We start from the raw sequence: 17,084 nt of genomic DNA, 5'->3' as shown, positions 1-17,084 counted from the left end.
TTTTACCTCTTCATCTTTGGCATCTTTCCACATCATCGATGATCCTTACTCGCCTCGCGATAATCTTTCTGTACCAAGAATAACAAATTTTCCTACTCGCGAGGGTGACACCTAGTATAACTGGTACATACAGTCCCTTAAGTTTAACTTTGCTCACCTTGCTTGCTTTAGGGAAACGTCTTCCTGAATGGCCTTTAAAGGGTATTCTTCTGTCGCCCATTCTATTATCGCCAGGACGCAATCTCTGAAATTCTCATGATGCCGACTATTACTCAGTCCCCAGTTCATGTTTAGTTTACCTTGTTCATCAGTCCATACTGATTTCTATTACTCTAGGGTCTAACTTTTCCTTCTGGTAGTCGCGTTGGAGTCACAAACTTATTTCTCAAAATGAGGATATGACTTTATGGCCTATACTCTTTTGTTGTCTTAAGGCATGTCACCTCTCGTCTTTTCCTTCACTTTACTATAGACTCTATAATACTGTCATCTTTTGATCTACCGTTTTCATCCATGTATCATATCTTACTCATAATGCTTCATTAACTCTCTTCTTATTTTTCGCTAACATTTATGTCTATCACTTTATTCTGAAAACTCAAACAAGACATTCTTTTGTTCTTAGCTCCTTTTTGCTCCATCTACTGGCTCTTCGGGTTACCTAACATTCTTTCTCCACTAGGGACGGGAGCTACACTAAGGTAATATTTATCCCCAAGGCTTCCAGTGCCTATCTTTGTAGTATTCATATCTAGTTGTGCTATTTTAGAGTACACCCTCTGGGTGTCTCACAAGGAGATCTATTAGCATATTTGCAGTATCCTTTGGAAATGTCAGCTAACGCTAACAATCCATCCACTATTTTGGACTACCCTAACCCCAGCTAGATCATGATATCCTGCCTTCTGCTTATACTACTTATGTTAGCCCCCATAGGGCAAAAATGAGATAGGTGTGGCCAATTGTACATAACTTTGTTATTGTGGAAGGTAACTCAAAAGACTTATATTCCTCTGCGATAATCTTCATTAGCTGGGTAGCTCGTACCCTTTTTCATCTTGCTTCCTTTACTTGCTGAAACTTGTGTCTACCTTCCAATTCTCTTATTCCTTTTTACCGTAAAAGTGGATAGACATTCTTGCCTTAGGGAACCTTATCAAGAAGTTTACAAATCTTAGTACACACATGATCTGCTGAATACCTCATATTTATCCATCATAAGCATGATGCAAAAATTGAGTTCCTCTAACTCAATTCTTCCACAACTATATCTCTTAAGAACCGTCTTTCTAGATGTAGGCATCGTCATATTATGAATAAAATAAAATTTAGGAGTTTGAATTCTTACAACTGAGCTCTACCACACGATCTAGAGTAAGAAGAAAGAGTGACAGTCCTAAATGCCATGTAGCCTCCTGCTTATAAGTGTGGTGCACAACACACCCATAAACAAGACTCTACTAGACACGACTTGTAGACTCCCTAGGACAGAACTGCTCTGATACCACTTTTGTCACGACCTAAACCGTAAGGCCACGATGGGCACCCGGTGCCTAACTCAACCGAGTACCAACATAACGTATATTTCTTATTACACCATCATATACACGTGACATACGGGCCTAATAGGCCAACATGATCATTTATAAACTCAAAACATAGCTGACAAGGCCGTACAATCTTTCATGTACATGACATGTGTCTACAAGCCTCTAAGAGTACATAAATATCATAAAGGTCGGAATAGAGTCCCGCCATACCAAACAATACACGTCTAAATAATACTAGCCAAACAAGCAACTCCGAAGCAAATGGAGCGCACCAACATCTACCGCTGAGCTGATAGCCTACTTGGAGGGCTCTCGACCTGTCTATCGGGACCTGCGGGCATGAAACGCAGCGTCCCCAAGCAAAAGGGACATCGGTACAAATAATGTACCGAGTATGTAAGGAATAAAAATTAATAAATAATAGACATGAGAGAAACATAGAGTAAAAGACTCGACATGTACATTTGCATAGCTCTATGAATCATTTCATTTTTATAATGTCATGCATATGCGTACAAATGTCATACCATGCATAGGTATATGTATTCATAACTTCATCAAGACTCTGAGGGGATCCCATCATATCATTTTGGCCACTGTGGGCAAATCATCAACGTATACCAGCTGATCAGGTGGTGATGCGTATATAACGCCATAACCTTTTTTCATATCCCATATACATACACTTATATACGCGTATATAACGCCATATGGTCATGGGTCAATGTAAATGAATGCAATGCATGAGAAGTACGTCAATAAAATCTTTCGAAGTGTCATAAGACCATTATGCCTTTGATTGATATCACGAAATAAACTTTATCAACTTACATATTTTCTGAGACCCATGAACAGATGATAGAATAATATGACACATGGGGAATCAATAACATAAGCATCTCTAATATTTCTATGAATAAAGTTATGTATGGAAATTGTAAATTTGCTCGTTTCGTTTGTGTCGTATGGATCATGCCAAAAGAAATAAGGGATAGCCTTAATATACCTGAGTCGATTCTCTTGACAATCCCTCTAACACACGTTAATTGCGATGAAACACATAACATCGAGATCAAAATAGGGAACAATCCGTATGAAATGCTCAAAGCAATAACGTTGCTATTGCAAAATCATCTTTGTCGGAACCCTTTCTCAAGAGATTTAGAATCAATATTGTGTAACAGAAAGCTTGCTGAAACTCTTCTTAAGAGTTTAGGAATAATGTTACATGAAAATGGAAAGCTTGGTTGAGCTCTCTTGTAAAGAACGTTAATGTGTTCTTTTCTTAAGAGATTTGAAGATAAATGTTGAATTTGAAAAGTTATCCTTAATTATTAGGTGGACCCCACATGTCTAGCTTAGTGTCACTTAAGTTCTTCAAGTATGACACCTTTCATTCCTAATATAGGAGTCACAACTCTTGGGATGGGGCTGCCACGTTTTTGGCTTGGTCTTTATTCAAAGACTTTAGTTAACCAACCACTAATTAATAATTAACTAGTTAATTCCCTCATTAACCAATAATTAACCAATTATTTACATAATTAAAAATTATCTCAAATTATTTAAAATACTACTCACTTTTAACACACCTTATACACCTTACTATTATGGTCATGTGGTATCTTTTATGGCACTAGTCCATAAATATCGGGTATTATAGCTCAGACCGTATTTTATCCCAAAATGTCAAACTTCGATGAAACTCATTTGATTCGATTCGCTTACCCTCTCGCCTTCACAAATTTAGTTATCCCTTGTTTGAAATAACATAATACTTATAATCTCAAAATAATCTCATTCCCGAACTTACGTCGATTAACTTACGATGAAACTTTAACCTACAAAAAAAATGCGAGATGTAACATCTCATTTCCGAGCTTATATCAATTTACTTATGGCGTACTTCTACGTACGAAAACATGGGGTGTAACAATTCATATTATCATTATTATTAAAATAATATAAAAGTAAAAGTAAAATAAATAATAATAGTAATAATGTTGAAAGTTCTCTACGTTTAAAATCTATTCCTAACTAGTAGGTATCAACTATACATATCCTTCTGTTCCATTGTGCCCTCTTTATCTAAGTCTGCATTGATTCCAAGGATTTGTTTGGTCTTTCAAGATAACTTCCTTCCCAATGTGAATTTAGGTCCATCACGTCCATTTCTATGACATTCCTTCATCATCATATCACCTTTATGGATCTGTGCATATGTAGATCCTTGCACTTTATGGTGAATATAATTATTTAATCTTATCTAATCTTGTATGACAGTACAATCATCTTAGCATCCACATCTCTGCAATACGCATATTATGAGTATTGGACGTCAGCAACCCAATATTTATTACTATATAAATTACAGATCTCATAACTATTTTATAAAGCTTACCTTTTACTTTGGTAGACATCCTTTTATGACATACCCCAGTAGTACTTTTCCATTTCAACCAAATAATTCTAATCATATGAGTAACATCTTCATCTATTGTTATATCCTCTTGAAACAATGAGTCTATATATCTAAATTGTTTGTATTTTGGCACCACAAGCTCATTTAGTCTCACATCAACTTTGCTTTTCTCGACTAAACTTGTAATGCATGTACTCAATTTTACTTCTACTTATCCTAAAACTCTTGGGGTCGTTTGGTTGGTAGGATAAGGGATAATAATCCCGGGATTAGATGCGAAATTATTATATACGTGTTTGGTTGAATTTTAATCCAGAATTAACAATATCAGAATTAATTTATTTTATAATTATGAATTATTCAATTCCACATTGATGGTGGGATAATAGTTAGAGATTACTTAATTCGGGATAAAATACTACAATGACAAAGATGCCCTTTTCAAACGCTCTTCCCCCAAATTCCTTTAAAAAATCCAAGTTTAAAATTAGAAATAAAATTTTATCCCAACTTATCTAATATACACCAACCATATATTTTATCGAATCTTTAGTCCAATGAACCAAACATCTTCCAATAAAAAATATATTCACTAAATAATCTCGTTTCTATTTAATTTATATATTATAATCCCGTTATTATAATCCAGGATAACTTGTTCCTCAATCAAACGACCCTTATTCTCTAAAGTGCTTTTCCATAGCTCAAACTTTTGGATAACACTCTCGCTAGTTTCGTCAACTAGCATAATATTATCGGCGAATAACATACAAATTATCAATAGATAGATTAAAATAATTATTATAAAAAAAATTTAAGCGTAGTATCGTTTAATAAACAACAAAGATAATAGTGTTACGAAGCCAAATTTGGAGGAGGGTGTTTGAAATTATCATTTTTGGTATTTATCAATAATCAAGTTAGGCCCACACCGATTGAATTTTGGCGGTTCCCTCCATTTGTTTTCCACAAGTCTTCATTACAAATTTGAAAGCACCACTCACACACCACCTACTGCCTCTCTCTCCTGAAGCTTCTCCTTCCTCCCATCAATGGCCGGTACTTCCAACCCCAAAACCCTAAACAAAACCCTTCTTCTTTCACAATCCCAATCCTTACCCTCAGCTCTCGCGGACGATGACGATTTTCAAGATCCATCTCCTTCTCAGCTCCGATTGTCAAAACCCACCTCAACAATTCCCTCCCGTAAGCCTCTTGCACCTTATAATAATAACACTGCCAGTGCTTCTCGCTCTTCCAAGAAGCCAAAACAGCATCCACTACACGGCGGCAAGGAGAACTTAAGTGTTGTTGGAAAGTGTGCTAAGGGTTCGGATTCGGGTCATAAATTGGATAGTTATCGTCCTACAAAGAAGCCAAAACAACAGCCACTAATTTCCGAGAAATCGAAGTCCGGTTTTGAGGATTTGGATCTGTGTCATGGATTGGATAGCATAGAATCGACTATAGATTGTTGTTCTAGGACCCAAAGAACGGAGAATGAGGAAGAATTAAAGAAGGGTTACTTGTTTAAATCGATAGAGGCGAGGTTGCTCAATTCCAACGACGGACTCGAAGAGAGAAAGGAGGAATTGGAGGAGTGCTCTGAGCTTGATTTGCTGCTCAAATTATGCGGCGAGGAGGAGGATGAAGGAGATGGTGTAGAGTGTTTTGGCTTAGGTGACGAATATGGTCTCATTTGTTGTCCCCTTTGTGGAGCTGATATTTCAGATTTGAGTGGTGACATGCGAGAGGTTCACACTAATGAGTGCCTTGACAATGAGGAGACTCCAGCTCATGTAAGATGCCCTTTGTCCAATCCTCATTTCCTACTGTATGATCTTTGTTGCTTAAAGGTATACAATTTTCATAAAATTTGGGCCTAATTCAACACGTAAAAAAATAGATGTATTTCCATGTCATTGTTTCAGTTGCATTTCCCATTTTTTGTCTCTAGTTCAAGTGTCACTGCTGCCGTTATAGTTCATCAGTGACTTACCAGTGTTTCCTGATTTAGTTAAATTTCGTTTACCTAAAGTTGGATTTTGTTGATAATCTTGCAGGTGGTTACTGCCAATAATGATGTATCTGTTCAGTGTCCTGGGCAAGTGCTTAATGATTCCCCACGTCAATCTCCTAAAGAGGTTGTCCGCGTATTACCTGTTGTGGAATGGTTACAAAATCTTGGACTTGCTAAATATGAAGAAATCTTTGTTCGGGAGGAGATTGATTGGGACGCTTTAAAATCCCTGACAGAAGAGGTTTGCTTATTGTTCTTCATTACTAATATCCTTGTGCTCACTATAAAACTAATGATATCTCTAAAGTCACGGGAACACAGAAGGAAGTATAGGTTTTATGTTTTTGTTGGCTGTTACTGGTGGAGTTCTTTGCTTTGGAAAGTGTGCTTGTGCTCGTGAGGGTGATTACGTCCAGCTTTTTGTACCAAAAAAGAAAAAAAGATTACGTCCAGCTTTTATGCACAAATAAACCTGTTATCTTTAAGTGGCTATTATTCATGGTTGTCTTTAAAGACTGATGTATGCATAAAGTTTTAAACACGGAATTGGGCTGGTTAAAATGCTTTAGAGCATATTAAAACTTGAAACAATCTAATGTGATTATGTCCCTAGGTAATATGTGAAGGGCAATTATTTCTCTAATTGGCTATATGGAACCACAGGTGGGATATTCAGGGGCTGGCTGAGGTCATGGTCTCAAGGAGTCTCCTACCTATGTTTTCCCTTCTAGAATATGGTGCAGCCTTTGCCTCCTTTGAATGCACCCTCCTTTGAATGCACCCCCCTCAGACACATGAAAGAAAAATGTATATCGTAACCATTAATCTCATTGTTTGTTTCTCATTACAAGTTTTGAACTACAACTTCTTATTTGGAGTTGGCCGTTGGAGGTTCAGAACAAGGTGGGAACAGTGAGAACTGAAAAGAAGAGTAGTTTTGAAGAATCATTTAAAAGATAACTGAAGTGATAATTCTTTGTTTATTATTGTTTGAGTACTGCCGGAGCTTCTCTGTAAATTCTTGTGCCCAAATAGAATTTGCTTTAGGTTCAAGCCAAAAAAGATCCTGGTAAAAGTAAGACTTGAATTTTCTTCCCTAGAGGGAAAAATACCTGGCAAATTCACATACTATGTAAATCAAGACTTGTTTCTCTGCCATGTATTCATGGAACATACTTCTCATGGTGATATCTGTGCAAAAGCAATTAGTCCATTTTACTTTCCTTCAAACTAAGTCCATTCCAAGTTGGACTTGTAAAGAGAGGCTTTGCTGAGGTGTGCTTGTTATTTCCACTGTTAACTTATTTATGTGATTTGGTGACCAAACTATTAAAGCTGTTTATTTCACTTGGTGCTCAAACTACTAAGCTTAAGTCGATACTCCTGTTGTTTGTATTTTTGCGCATCTAATTCCACTATTTCAAGTTACGTTGCAGGATTTATTTAGCATTGGTGTCACTGCTCTTGGTCCGAGGAAAAAGATTATTAATTCTATTTTGAAGCTAAGAAAGGAAACTGCCGAGGAAAAAGTAGCTTGGCGAGATGTGACAAAAGTTGTACCTGATGATGCCGGTACTAAACCAAGCAAGTTGATAACAGATTATTTTATTAGTTCTGTTTCGGAAAGAAAGAGAGTTTGTGGTACTGGTAGGGCTTGTTCAGATGCTTCCCGTAAGAGAATTCAGAAGAAAAATCCAGCCAAGAGTGCAAAATCTAAAGATATTCCCGTGTGGTGTTCTGTACCAGGAACACCATTCCGAGTGGTAAATACCCTAAATAAATAACCTACTTACATGGACTTTTGTATCATCTCAGTTCTTGGAAAAATTGCATAATTTACTATTCAACAGCATCCGTTTTACCAAATTTAAGTTGGATGCTGAAAATGCACATATGTTACTGGAAGCTCTCCAGGGTATGCACACATTTGTTTGGATTTCATATGATGGATAGTACAGTGCTGATTCAAAGCAATGCCAAATTGCCAATGCGTATTTTATACTGTATTAGTGGCTTAACTAGTTGTATGATTTCCTGCATCTTAATGCTTGTGCATTTGGTTATTGCTAATGAAAATTGTTGCAGTATGTCAATAAAGGACCAGGCTTTTTTTCAACTGCTAGGATGTAAACTTGTCTTTACCTCAATTGTGAAAATTGCTAAAAGTGTCTTGTTTACATATTTGCAGGATGCTTTCAAGTACTTGAGAAGAGATTGTTCTCATTGGTTCCTCAGCCACTTCCATTTAGATCGTAAGACCTATTCTGTTAACCATATTTTCAAATGTTCATAGCTGAACCAGCACAACTAGAAACAACGAAAATAGCATCAGCTCGCAGGCCAGTCTCTTTTAACTCTGCTTGTAGGGGCATTTCCAAAAGTGTGTTCACTTTCCTTTAAAGAATAAAAGAAGTTGTGGAACCTTCTTTTAATTCTCTATGATACAATTTCTCTGCAGTCCAAATACACAAAAGTCCATTGTTTTCTTCCTGCAACAAATGCTAAATAATTAACATTTTCGGCTCTTCTTTTTACCGTGTTAAGTCAAACTACAACGAAAATGAGATGGAGGCAATAATTGGTTTGACTTTGACCCTCTAATTAGATTTTAGAGCTTTCGCGTATTTGCTTGCAGAAGTTTTGAAGTACACTATCAGTCGATTACTCGATTGAGTAATTACATGTTTAACAATTACAAAAAAGCACATTTACTTTCACGTGCTTGTCAATAAAATGAAGTTGTCAAGGTTGCGTTATGTTTTTCCCAATGGTTACCACATATAAATTTATATTTCTTTAGAAAATTGGATTACCTTTTTTTATTCTCCTTTTTGAATAGAATTTCCTCTTCTATCATGAAAGTCAATTGATAACTTTTTGTATCTTTTAGTTAGAAGAGTTATTTCAGGATGTTACATTTGTAATGAGGATATCACCATGTAGATATTAATCAGCGTTAAGTCCTTACTTGATTGATTGCTGGCATGGCATTCATTGAGAACTGTTAGAATGTATCCTTATGTGTATATGATATCTTGTTTGATGCTTATGTGATCAGCAATTAGCTTATCAGTCCAGCTTTGAATTTTGTTGTCCTATATCTCTGTAGATTATCAAGGCCTTACTAAGTCCTTCTGTCATGGAAAAATTTATTGTTCCTCAATTACGGCAAAGCTTGTTAATCTGAAGATTGGAATCCCATGGGACAAGATACAAGTTTTACCCATCAACCAGAAGATCAACATTGCAGGGGTTGATGTCATATGCTTTGATGCAAACCATTGCCCGGGTTCCCTGATAATCCTTTTTGAGCCACCCAATGGTAAGGTGTGGTACAAATTGGTTTGCCCTATGCTTTTTCTGAGTTCTAGTTTGATTGTTCTTGTGAGGATATCTTGTTTGTTTCATGCAATAGGCTGTCCTGCACACGGGGGATTTCCGATTTTGTGAAGAAATGACAAGGAATTCAATCTTGCAGACTTGTGGTGTCCACACTGTCATCCTAGATACAACATACTGTGACCCTCAGGTATTTTAGATTGATAATTCATTCATTGTCATGAAGTCAAACAACCTACCAATAATTATGTGCTTGCTTATGTGGTGACACTTCCTGTTTTGTAATGGTCCATAATGTTCCTCTCTTCTACAAATAGTAATATCGCATAAAACTTTCACATATTTCTAAAATTTATATTCATTATAAATTCAATTCTAGCAGGAATGTGATATTTTAACTATTTCATATGTTATTATGAATATAATACACAGGTCAAACCAAATTTGAACTTAAAGCCTAGTCGATCTTGGTTGTTTAAAATGGGACAAAATGGAGTAGCAATTATTAGTATTATGATGCTAAATATGACATAGTTAAAATGAATATATATTAGTTATAGAGAGTTACTACTAACTTGTAGAATATCAAGTATTTGAATGCCAAATATATCGATATCATGGTATTTTAATAGTTAATAGGTCTAAGTCTAACACATGTTGCTTTTTTGGGTGTGCTCTTGCTATCAGTTAAGGTACAAGTATTTAAGTGTACATGGTACAAGCTCTATTTTATCTGGACCAATGAACAGAAAACAGTCATATTAACAAATATCCCCTTGAATATTGGGTACTCTTTCTGTATGGCTTGAGGGGCAGATACTGCGAAACTCTTGTTTATACAGTTGTATACATTTCACTGTTTTATCAGCATGTTTCCTTAAATACTTCAAATGCTCTAAGAGTTTGCTTGCCTTGCAGTATGACTTTCCAAAACAGGAGGCTGTTATTCAATTTGTTATTGAATCAATACAAGCCGAAACTTTCAACTCGAAGACCTTGTTTCTCATTGGTAGCTATACTATAGGTAGACTTCATATCTGAGTCTTTACATTGCTTGGTAATATTATGACCAAAAGCTCAAAAGCCACCTAGTATCTTATGTCTAATGCTTTCATCTGAAGGCTTTTTCTCATGGTTTCTGCACTAATTGGTTCAGGAAAAGAGAGGTTGTTTGTTGAGGTTGCTCGTGCTCTACAGAAGAAAGTCTATATCACTGCATCAAAGTTACGCATTTTGGAGTGTCTGGGGTTTCCTCGAGAAGATATGCAGTTTTTCACACTAAATGAGCAGGAAAGCCAAATTCATGTTGTGCCTATGTGGACACTGGCTAGCATCAAAAGATTGAAGTATGTTTCTAATCAGTATGCGGTAAGTCTTTTGATGTTCAAGTGTTTTGTGATGATTCCAAATTCTGATGCAGCCGCAATCTGATGCTTTAAGTATCTCGGCGACGGGAAAAAGTTCGTTTTGATCTTTTCAAATAGTAATAGTGCTTATATTTAGGTGGAGTGAATATATGATATTAATAAAAATAGATAAATGACTTTGTATGATTATTATGCCAGCAAGCTGTGCGATTCCATCTTTGATCAGTTCAATAAATTGGCTAAATTTATTTGGATAATACTGAACTTTTGCAATCCCAATAGTGCCAGTCGAGCTACAATTGTTGGAGGGATAAAAGATAGTAGTACATAAACTCTCAATAAAAAAGAATTTGTATTCAATTGAATAATTCTCTGCTAACAATCAAACATACAATTTAAATTTAAATGATATAACACCTGCAAATCCCCCCCAAAAAAAAAAAAAGGGGGGGGGGGAAGAAAAACAATAAAGGAAGAATTATAAATTTTGCTATGGTGCCTTTAACTCACAAAATGAGATTCCTTAGAAATATGTTTTGTGGTGAAGGACCTTCTGGAAACATGAAAGATGAAAACTTAATAGTATGGAGGAGGTGGTGATGAGGAAGGAATTGAGGATGATTGATAATAATAAGGAGGTGGTGATGATGGTGAAGGAGGAGGGGGTGAATTATAGTAGTAAGGTGGTGGTGGAGAAGATGATGGTTTTTTGTAGTAGTCATTCTTTGGCAAAGATGGCACCTTGTATTCCTGTTTAGGCATTGAGGGTACCTTGTAGTAGTTATCTTTTGAAAGAGACGGCACCTTCTTGTAGTTATCTTTTGAAATTGATGGTTTCTTGTAGTAGTCATTCTTTGGCAAAGATGGCGCCTTGTATTCTTGTTTAGGCATTGAGGGTACCTTGTAGTAGTTATCTTTTGGAAGAGACGACACCTTCTTGTAGTTATCTTTTGGAATTGATGATTTCTTGTAGTAGTCATTCTTTGGCAAAGATAGCGCCTTGTATTCCTGTTTAGGCATTGAGGGTACCTTGTAGTAGTTATCTTTTGGAAGAGACGGCACCTTCTTGTAGTTATCTTTTGGAATTGATGGTTTCTTGTAGTAATCATTCTTTGGCAAAGATGGCACCTCATATTCCTGTTTAGGCATTGAGGGTGCTTTATAGTAGTTATCTTTTGGAAGAGATGGCACCTTCTTGTAGTTATATTTTGGAACTGATGGTTTGTTGTAGTAATCATTCTTTGGCAAAGAAGGCGCCTTGTATTCCTGGTTAGGCATTGAGGGTGTCTTGTAGTAGTTATCGTTTGGAAGAGATGGCACCTTCTTGTAGTTATCTTTTGGAATTGATGGGTTGTTGTAGTAGCCATTATTTGGCAAAGTTGGCACCTTGTATTCCTGCTTAGGCATTGAGGGTACCTTGTAGTGGTTCTTGGACACTTGAGGCACTTCATACTTGTCTTGTGACTGTGGCTGGATATGATAGTTGTCGCTTTTGGTTACTTTGCTTGGTACTTTGTTATATGTTGAAACTGGTGATTTATAAGAATCAGATGAATATGCCATAGTGCAGGTTGCAATCAAGAAAAATGCCAATGCAGAAGCAACTTGAGACCATTGCTTCTTTATTTGGCTCCCCATTAAGAATTTTTAGATTCTAAGGCTGACTGGATTGATTTTTTTTTTTCCTGTGTATTTGAGAATGGAGTAACTAGGAGTTTATATAGCCTAAACTAAGAAGGTGACTTGATGATTTGGATGCTTAAAATAATCCAAATTCATATGAGATTTTGACATGTTTTGTTAATGCTGTTCCACTAAGGTCTTGAGATAATGGAGAGCCATGATCAAATCCCAACTTTGCTTGACTCTCTTACATTAAAAAAATTAAAAAATCCAGACATTTATTGACTTTCAAGAAAATGGTTGCATGTCTACATACATTTCTAAACTAGTGGCAATAAAGGAAAATAGAGAAGCTGCTTTGCTTTTCCATGTTCTCTAAGCTGATTCATTTCACTTTATTCAAGTTAAGACTTATGCACTTTACGCCTCTTTGGCGCTAATTTTTGTTAAAATTGAAAATCTTATACAAGTTCAGAAAATCTATCAAAGCTGGAATACCAATTCCTTATTACATTTTGGGTAAATATTTGCAAATGTTTGTTTGATTCACTTAACAAGTCCTAAAGGGACAAGCGATAACAAAAAACGTTTAAAGAGCAACTTAATTATCAGTTTTGAGGAAGTACAATACTGTATTACTTAAATCTTTCATTTGCTTTCACATACTCGTGTCTAATAGGTGTGACATGGATATAAGTATTTTATGTGAAATCTACAAATTATATGCTGAAAGTTGATAAAAACTACGTGTATCTATATCTGACAGTTATACACACACGAATTGAATATGTATCCACGCAGGCACGAAGCTCGAGCATTAGATACGGGTTCGGACGAACCCGTTAGCTTTTGCTTAGACCATGTATTTGTATTGGAAATTCATTAAATATGTATAAATATGCAATTGTGAACCCGGTAATTAAGACGAGCTATGGGTTCAATGACAAGTTCAGAATCCATAAACTTCAAATCCTGACTCCGTCTATGCTCATAAGTTGTCTTTTTCAGTTCAACGTACACTTTATACTAGACTACAAATATGCCAGGTTCGTTGACATCAATTAGGTGTATTCTCTGTTGTTGGGTTTTCACTGCAAGACCCAAGAGAGCTATCTAGTCAAATGTTTGCACAAAATTCTAGAGCTAAATTCTTTCACCGGTACACCTCTAAATTCTTTCACTGGTACACCTCTAATGGTTTTGGTTGCCCTCATTCAAACCCCTTAGCCATTCTCAGTTTTTCCAGTATTTGTGTTTAACTTCGTCTCCTCATTCCTATATGCCATCATCCTATTCACCTAAAAAAGGGCGGCCCGGTGCGCGAATCATCCCACATTCACACAGGGTCCGGGGAAAAGCCGGACCTCAAGGGGTGTGATGTAAGCAGCCTATCCTAACGAAGCATCCCATGCACCTAAGAATACTATAGTTTTCTCTTTATAGTTGCTTTGTTTTAATTAATATGGCTCCATTTTGGGCCGTTTCAAAATGTTTGACAACATTCTATTAAATTATACACACTTCAACTTTGATGTGCTGTTTGCTCTCTTTTCAACCACTATGTTAATATTCTCTTTCCTCATCATTAACAAAATTGTGTAAGTCGATTAAAATTGCAGACATTGTGACATAAAATAAATCGGAGGAAGTGTAAGTTATTGCTTTAGCATTTCTCTTGGATGTCTTTCGTCTTTGTTTTACTTAGAACGCTAAGCAGCAGTAAGATGGACTACTTGGTAAACTTTTTGTGTACTTGTGTCATTTTTCTACCAAAACTGAAATTTTCCTGGCTGCTTCTTAAATTTACACTAGCTTTGTCATTGACCTCGGGAAATAAAGTGTTGACTACTAAAGCCTTTGGTACTTACGATGTGCCTTATCCATTACATTTTACTGGGAACTCTCCAACCAATAGGTTTCTGCACCACCATATACAGAAACTATGGCTCAATGATTTTAACTTGTCAAGTGTTTGATTTTATGTATTGAACCAAATTTGAGTGGTGATGTAACAGTTTGTTACTTCTCCAGGGACGGTACAGTCTTATTGTTGCTTTCTCTCCAACTGGTTGGTCATTTGGTAAAGGAAAGAAGAAGTCAACTGGAAGTAGGTGGCAGCAGGGTACTATCATCAGGTCATTGTCTACTTAACTTTGTTTATGAGTCAAACTAGCTACATATGTAATTATAATTGAATCAAGGTTCTAGATCAGTGGATGGCATTTAACTCCTGAACCAACATGTGTTTGTTCTGATTAGCATGGGTTAAACACAATAGATTGATGAGCACATATTTGTTTTGCTCTCAGGTATGAAGTACCATACAGCGAACACAGCAGCTTTTCAGAACTCAAGGAGTTCGTTAAGTTTGTATCTCCTGTTAACATCATCCCTAGTGTAAATAATCATGGACCTGAATCCAGCAACGCAATGGTCTCGCGCCTCTTGGACTGATCTATTCAACACCAAATGGCAGTAATTTTCTGCATTTTGCCTGTTGTAGCAATTTGAGATGTCATTTGGTACTGTGCAATATAGTTTTCCAAGATGTTATACCATTTTCTGGCCGGTCCATTGTAGCTTGGACAAAGTAACTGCTGATGTTTTGTTCCAAAGCATGTGTATTCTTTACATGATGCAATAATAATTAGTGTATTCAGTTCAAAGGTGTAGGGAAACACAAAAGAAGACGAGAAGATAAAGCAAGAGCAATTACCTCCAACTCCTCTTTCAGGCCCTCAAGTTGAAATTTGGCATACACAAACCTCATATCAAGCACCTGTCTCTGGGAGTTATACCTTGAAGAGCACCTCAAAGTTACCTTATGTTGGAAATTCCTCAGCCATTCTGAAATAGCCATAGCTGGCTAAGTAGGAGAACATGTAACCAAACCCAACATAATTTTTTGATTTTGTCTCATTATTAATTTATCTCATTCTTCCTGTCCTTTATTCTTTTTCCATCATCTTAATAGTGTTTTTGTAGATAATTGGTTGCGTTTAGGTAATGGGCAAATGTGAATCCTTTATAATACTATGAACTGCATCTCGTGAATGAGTATTAAGATGATCCATCTCAGAACATAATAATACTATACAACGGCTCTTACTATTTTGTATCTATTTTGGGTAACTCTTCCAACTATATTCATTAAGTGAAGGCAGGTGGCAGGTCAACGGTACAGTGGTCGTCTCAACTTGCATTACATACGTCTCTTTGCTCAACCATATGACTATTGCTGCTATATCCCTTTCCAAGTTGGATTTTCAACTGCATTCTGCAGTGAAATTATGATTTGCTCAAATTCAAAGTCAAAGGGCTTATGCTATATATACATCAACTAGTTTATTTTTTTATTCATTTTATCAATCAACTGCTCCGGCATGCATTTATAGTTCGAACAGAAAAATAAAAAGAGGGGCCAATATTCTAACCCCACTCTAATTTAAACTATATTAATATTAGGAAATTAGAGGTTGAAAAGACAGCAATATTGATTCTCAGCTACAACCTAAATGCCCATATTTGTTCTTTTCCTTGCTTAGTGGTGCTAAAGCTAAAGGAGGCAACGTAACGGAGGTTTATACAATTCAGAGAAGATGGCAATGGAAGAGATTCACTTTTCACAACTTATTTTATAACCAAATGATGAAAAAAAAACAGAAGTTTAGACAAGATAGGAAGAGATGCACCAGCTAGTGTACGATGCATAGGCTTTGCTCCTTAATTTGCTTTGATTTGTTCTTCTGATTGATTGGATAATGTCTATCTTTATAAAACAAGGTCATATTAATCACGCCCAAATTACTTTATCTCATATTATTGTCTATCTGAATTAGTGCATTGCTTAGCTTGTTTGACTACCACACATGCATTTTGAGTCAACGTGCGAACATCTAACATGGGACTGATATTTATGTTTTCATTTTCATTAGGCGTCTTCTAGCTAGAATATCCAATTATCCTCGAGACAAGATGATAAACCAAGTCAATGCAATAAAAGTTTACGGAAAAAATAACAAGAGAGAAAATTAATTAGGTGGCCCTTGTTCGTAGTGTAAATCTATAGAATGAGGCCATGAGGGAAGGTATGTCATTAAATAAAATCTAAAAAATCAAAAAGCGTAGACGATTAAACAAACTGAGTTCATTTCGGGTAGTTGGGCTGCTATTAGCTACATAGTGAAGAATTAAATATCATTCTGAATACTCAAGCGAGAAAAATTAGTGAATGTAGTACGATAGACTCAAGCTCTCAATAATAACACTCGTGGGTAAATCTTTTAAAATGACTATACTCCAAAACATAGCCACTGTAATCGAAAGTGAAGTTGGATAATTGAGGAAGTTATTCATCCCATAGAAGACGTTCTTAAATCTTAATTAATGTGTCGTTAATCGAAGTAAGCAAAGGTGTAATCAAAAGAGAGTTTAATTAGTATCTGGATAATCAATTATAACTGAAAAGAGTAATCGTGCATGAGAGCAAGACAATGTTACAATCAACTTGAAATGCTAGCAAAGAACCTTTCGATCATGTTTAATTTCCATATGCATCCCTTTTCAAACATAACAACAAGTGTTAGAACTAGTGCGATCGTGGATAATTTGACAGAATATTAATTTTAAAAAATTATGATCTAATATATCATATTATTTTAATAAATATTAGTTGTTATTTTATTTTTAATGCAGTATCCAGAAATAACAAAATCTATACAAAATCAAAGGATACACATCATATAGTAATCAAATAAATTGTT

The 17,084-nt window shown here is 35.9% G+C and overlaps 2 protein-coding genes across 3 annotated transcripts; one reads left to right on the top strand and one right to left on the bottom strand.

Moving 5' to 3' along the window:
* Positions 1–4,950: 4,950 nt before the first annotated feature.
* LOC107799239 (uncharacterized) lies at positions 4,951–15,267 on the top strand. 2 transcript variants are annotated; one of them, XM_075246589.1, is made up of 10 exons: positions 4,951–5,771; positions 6,036–6,233; positions 7,429–7,755; positions 8,181–8,244; positions 9,102–9,319; positions 9,408–9,521; positions 10,250–10,355; positions 10,488–10,677; positions 14,353–14,456; positions 14,631–15,267. In XM_075246589.1, the coding sequence occupies exons 1-10, from the start codon at positions 5,025–5,027 to the stop codon at positions 14,720–14,722; spliced, it is 2,160 nt and encodes a 719-aa protein (XP_075102690.1). In that variant the 5' UTR covers positions 4,951–5,024; the 3' UTR covers positions 14,723–15,267. The 2 variants fall into 2 exon arrangements, with proteins under 2 accessions (XP_075102690.1, XP_016477818.1); XM_016622332.2 differs by having other exon boundaries at positions 10,488–10,699.
* Positions 11,150–12,455, bottom strand: LOC107799250 (uncharacterized). The gene has a single exon (XM_016622342.2). It carries the CDS (start codon positions 12,334–12,336, stop codon positions 11,275–11,277), a length of 1,062 nt encoding a protein of 353 aa, XP_016477828.2. The 5' UTR covers positions 12,337–12,455; the 3' UTR covers positions 11,150–11,274.
* Positions 15,268–17,084: the final 1,817 nt, after the last annotated feature.

The sequence above is a fragment of the Nicotiana tabacum genome, chromosome 23 (assembly GCF_000715075.1).
Source record: "Nicotiana tabacum cultivar K326 chromosome 23, ASM71507v2, whole genome shotgun sequence".
NCBI lineage: Eukaryota > Viridiplantae > Streptophyta > Magnoliopsida > Solanales > Solanaceae > Nicotiana > Nicotiana tabacum.
The sequence above is the reverse complement of the archived record's forward strand: the minus strand, read 5'-3'. Positions and strand labels throughout refer to the sequence as shown.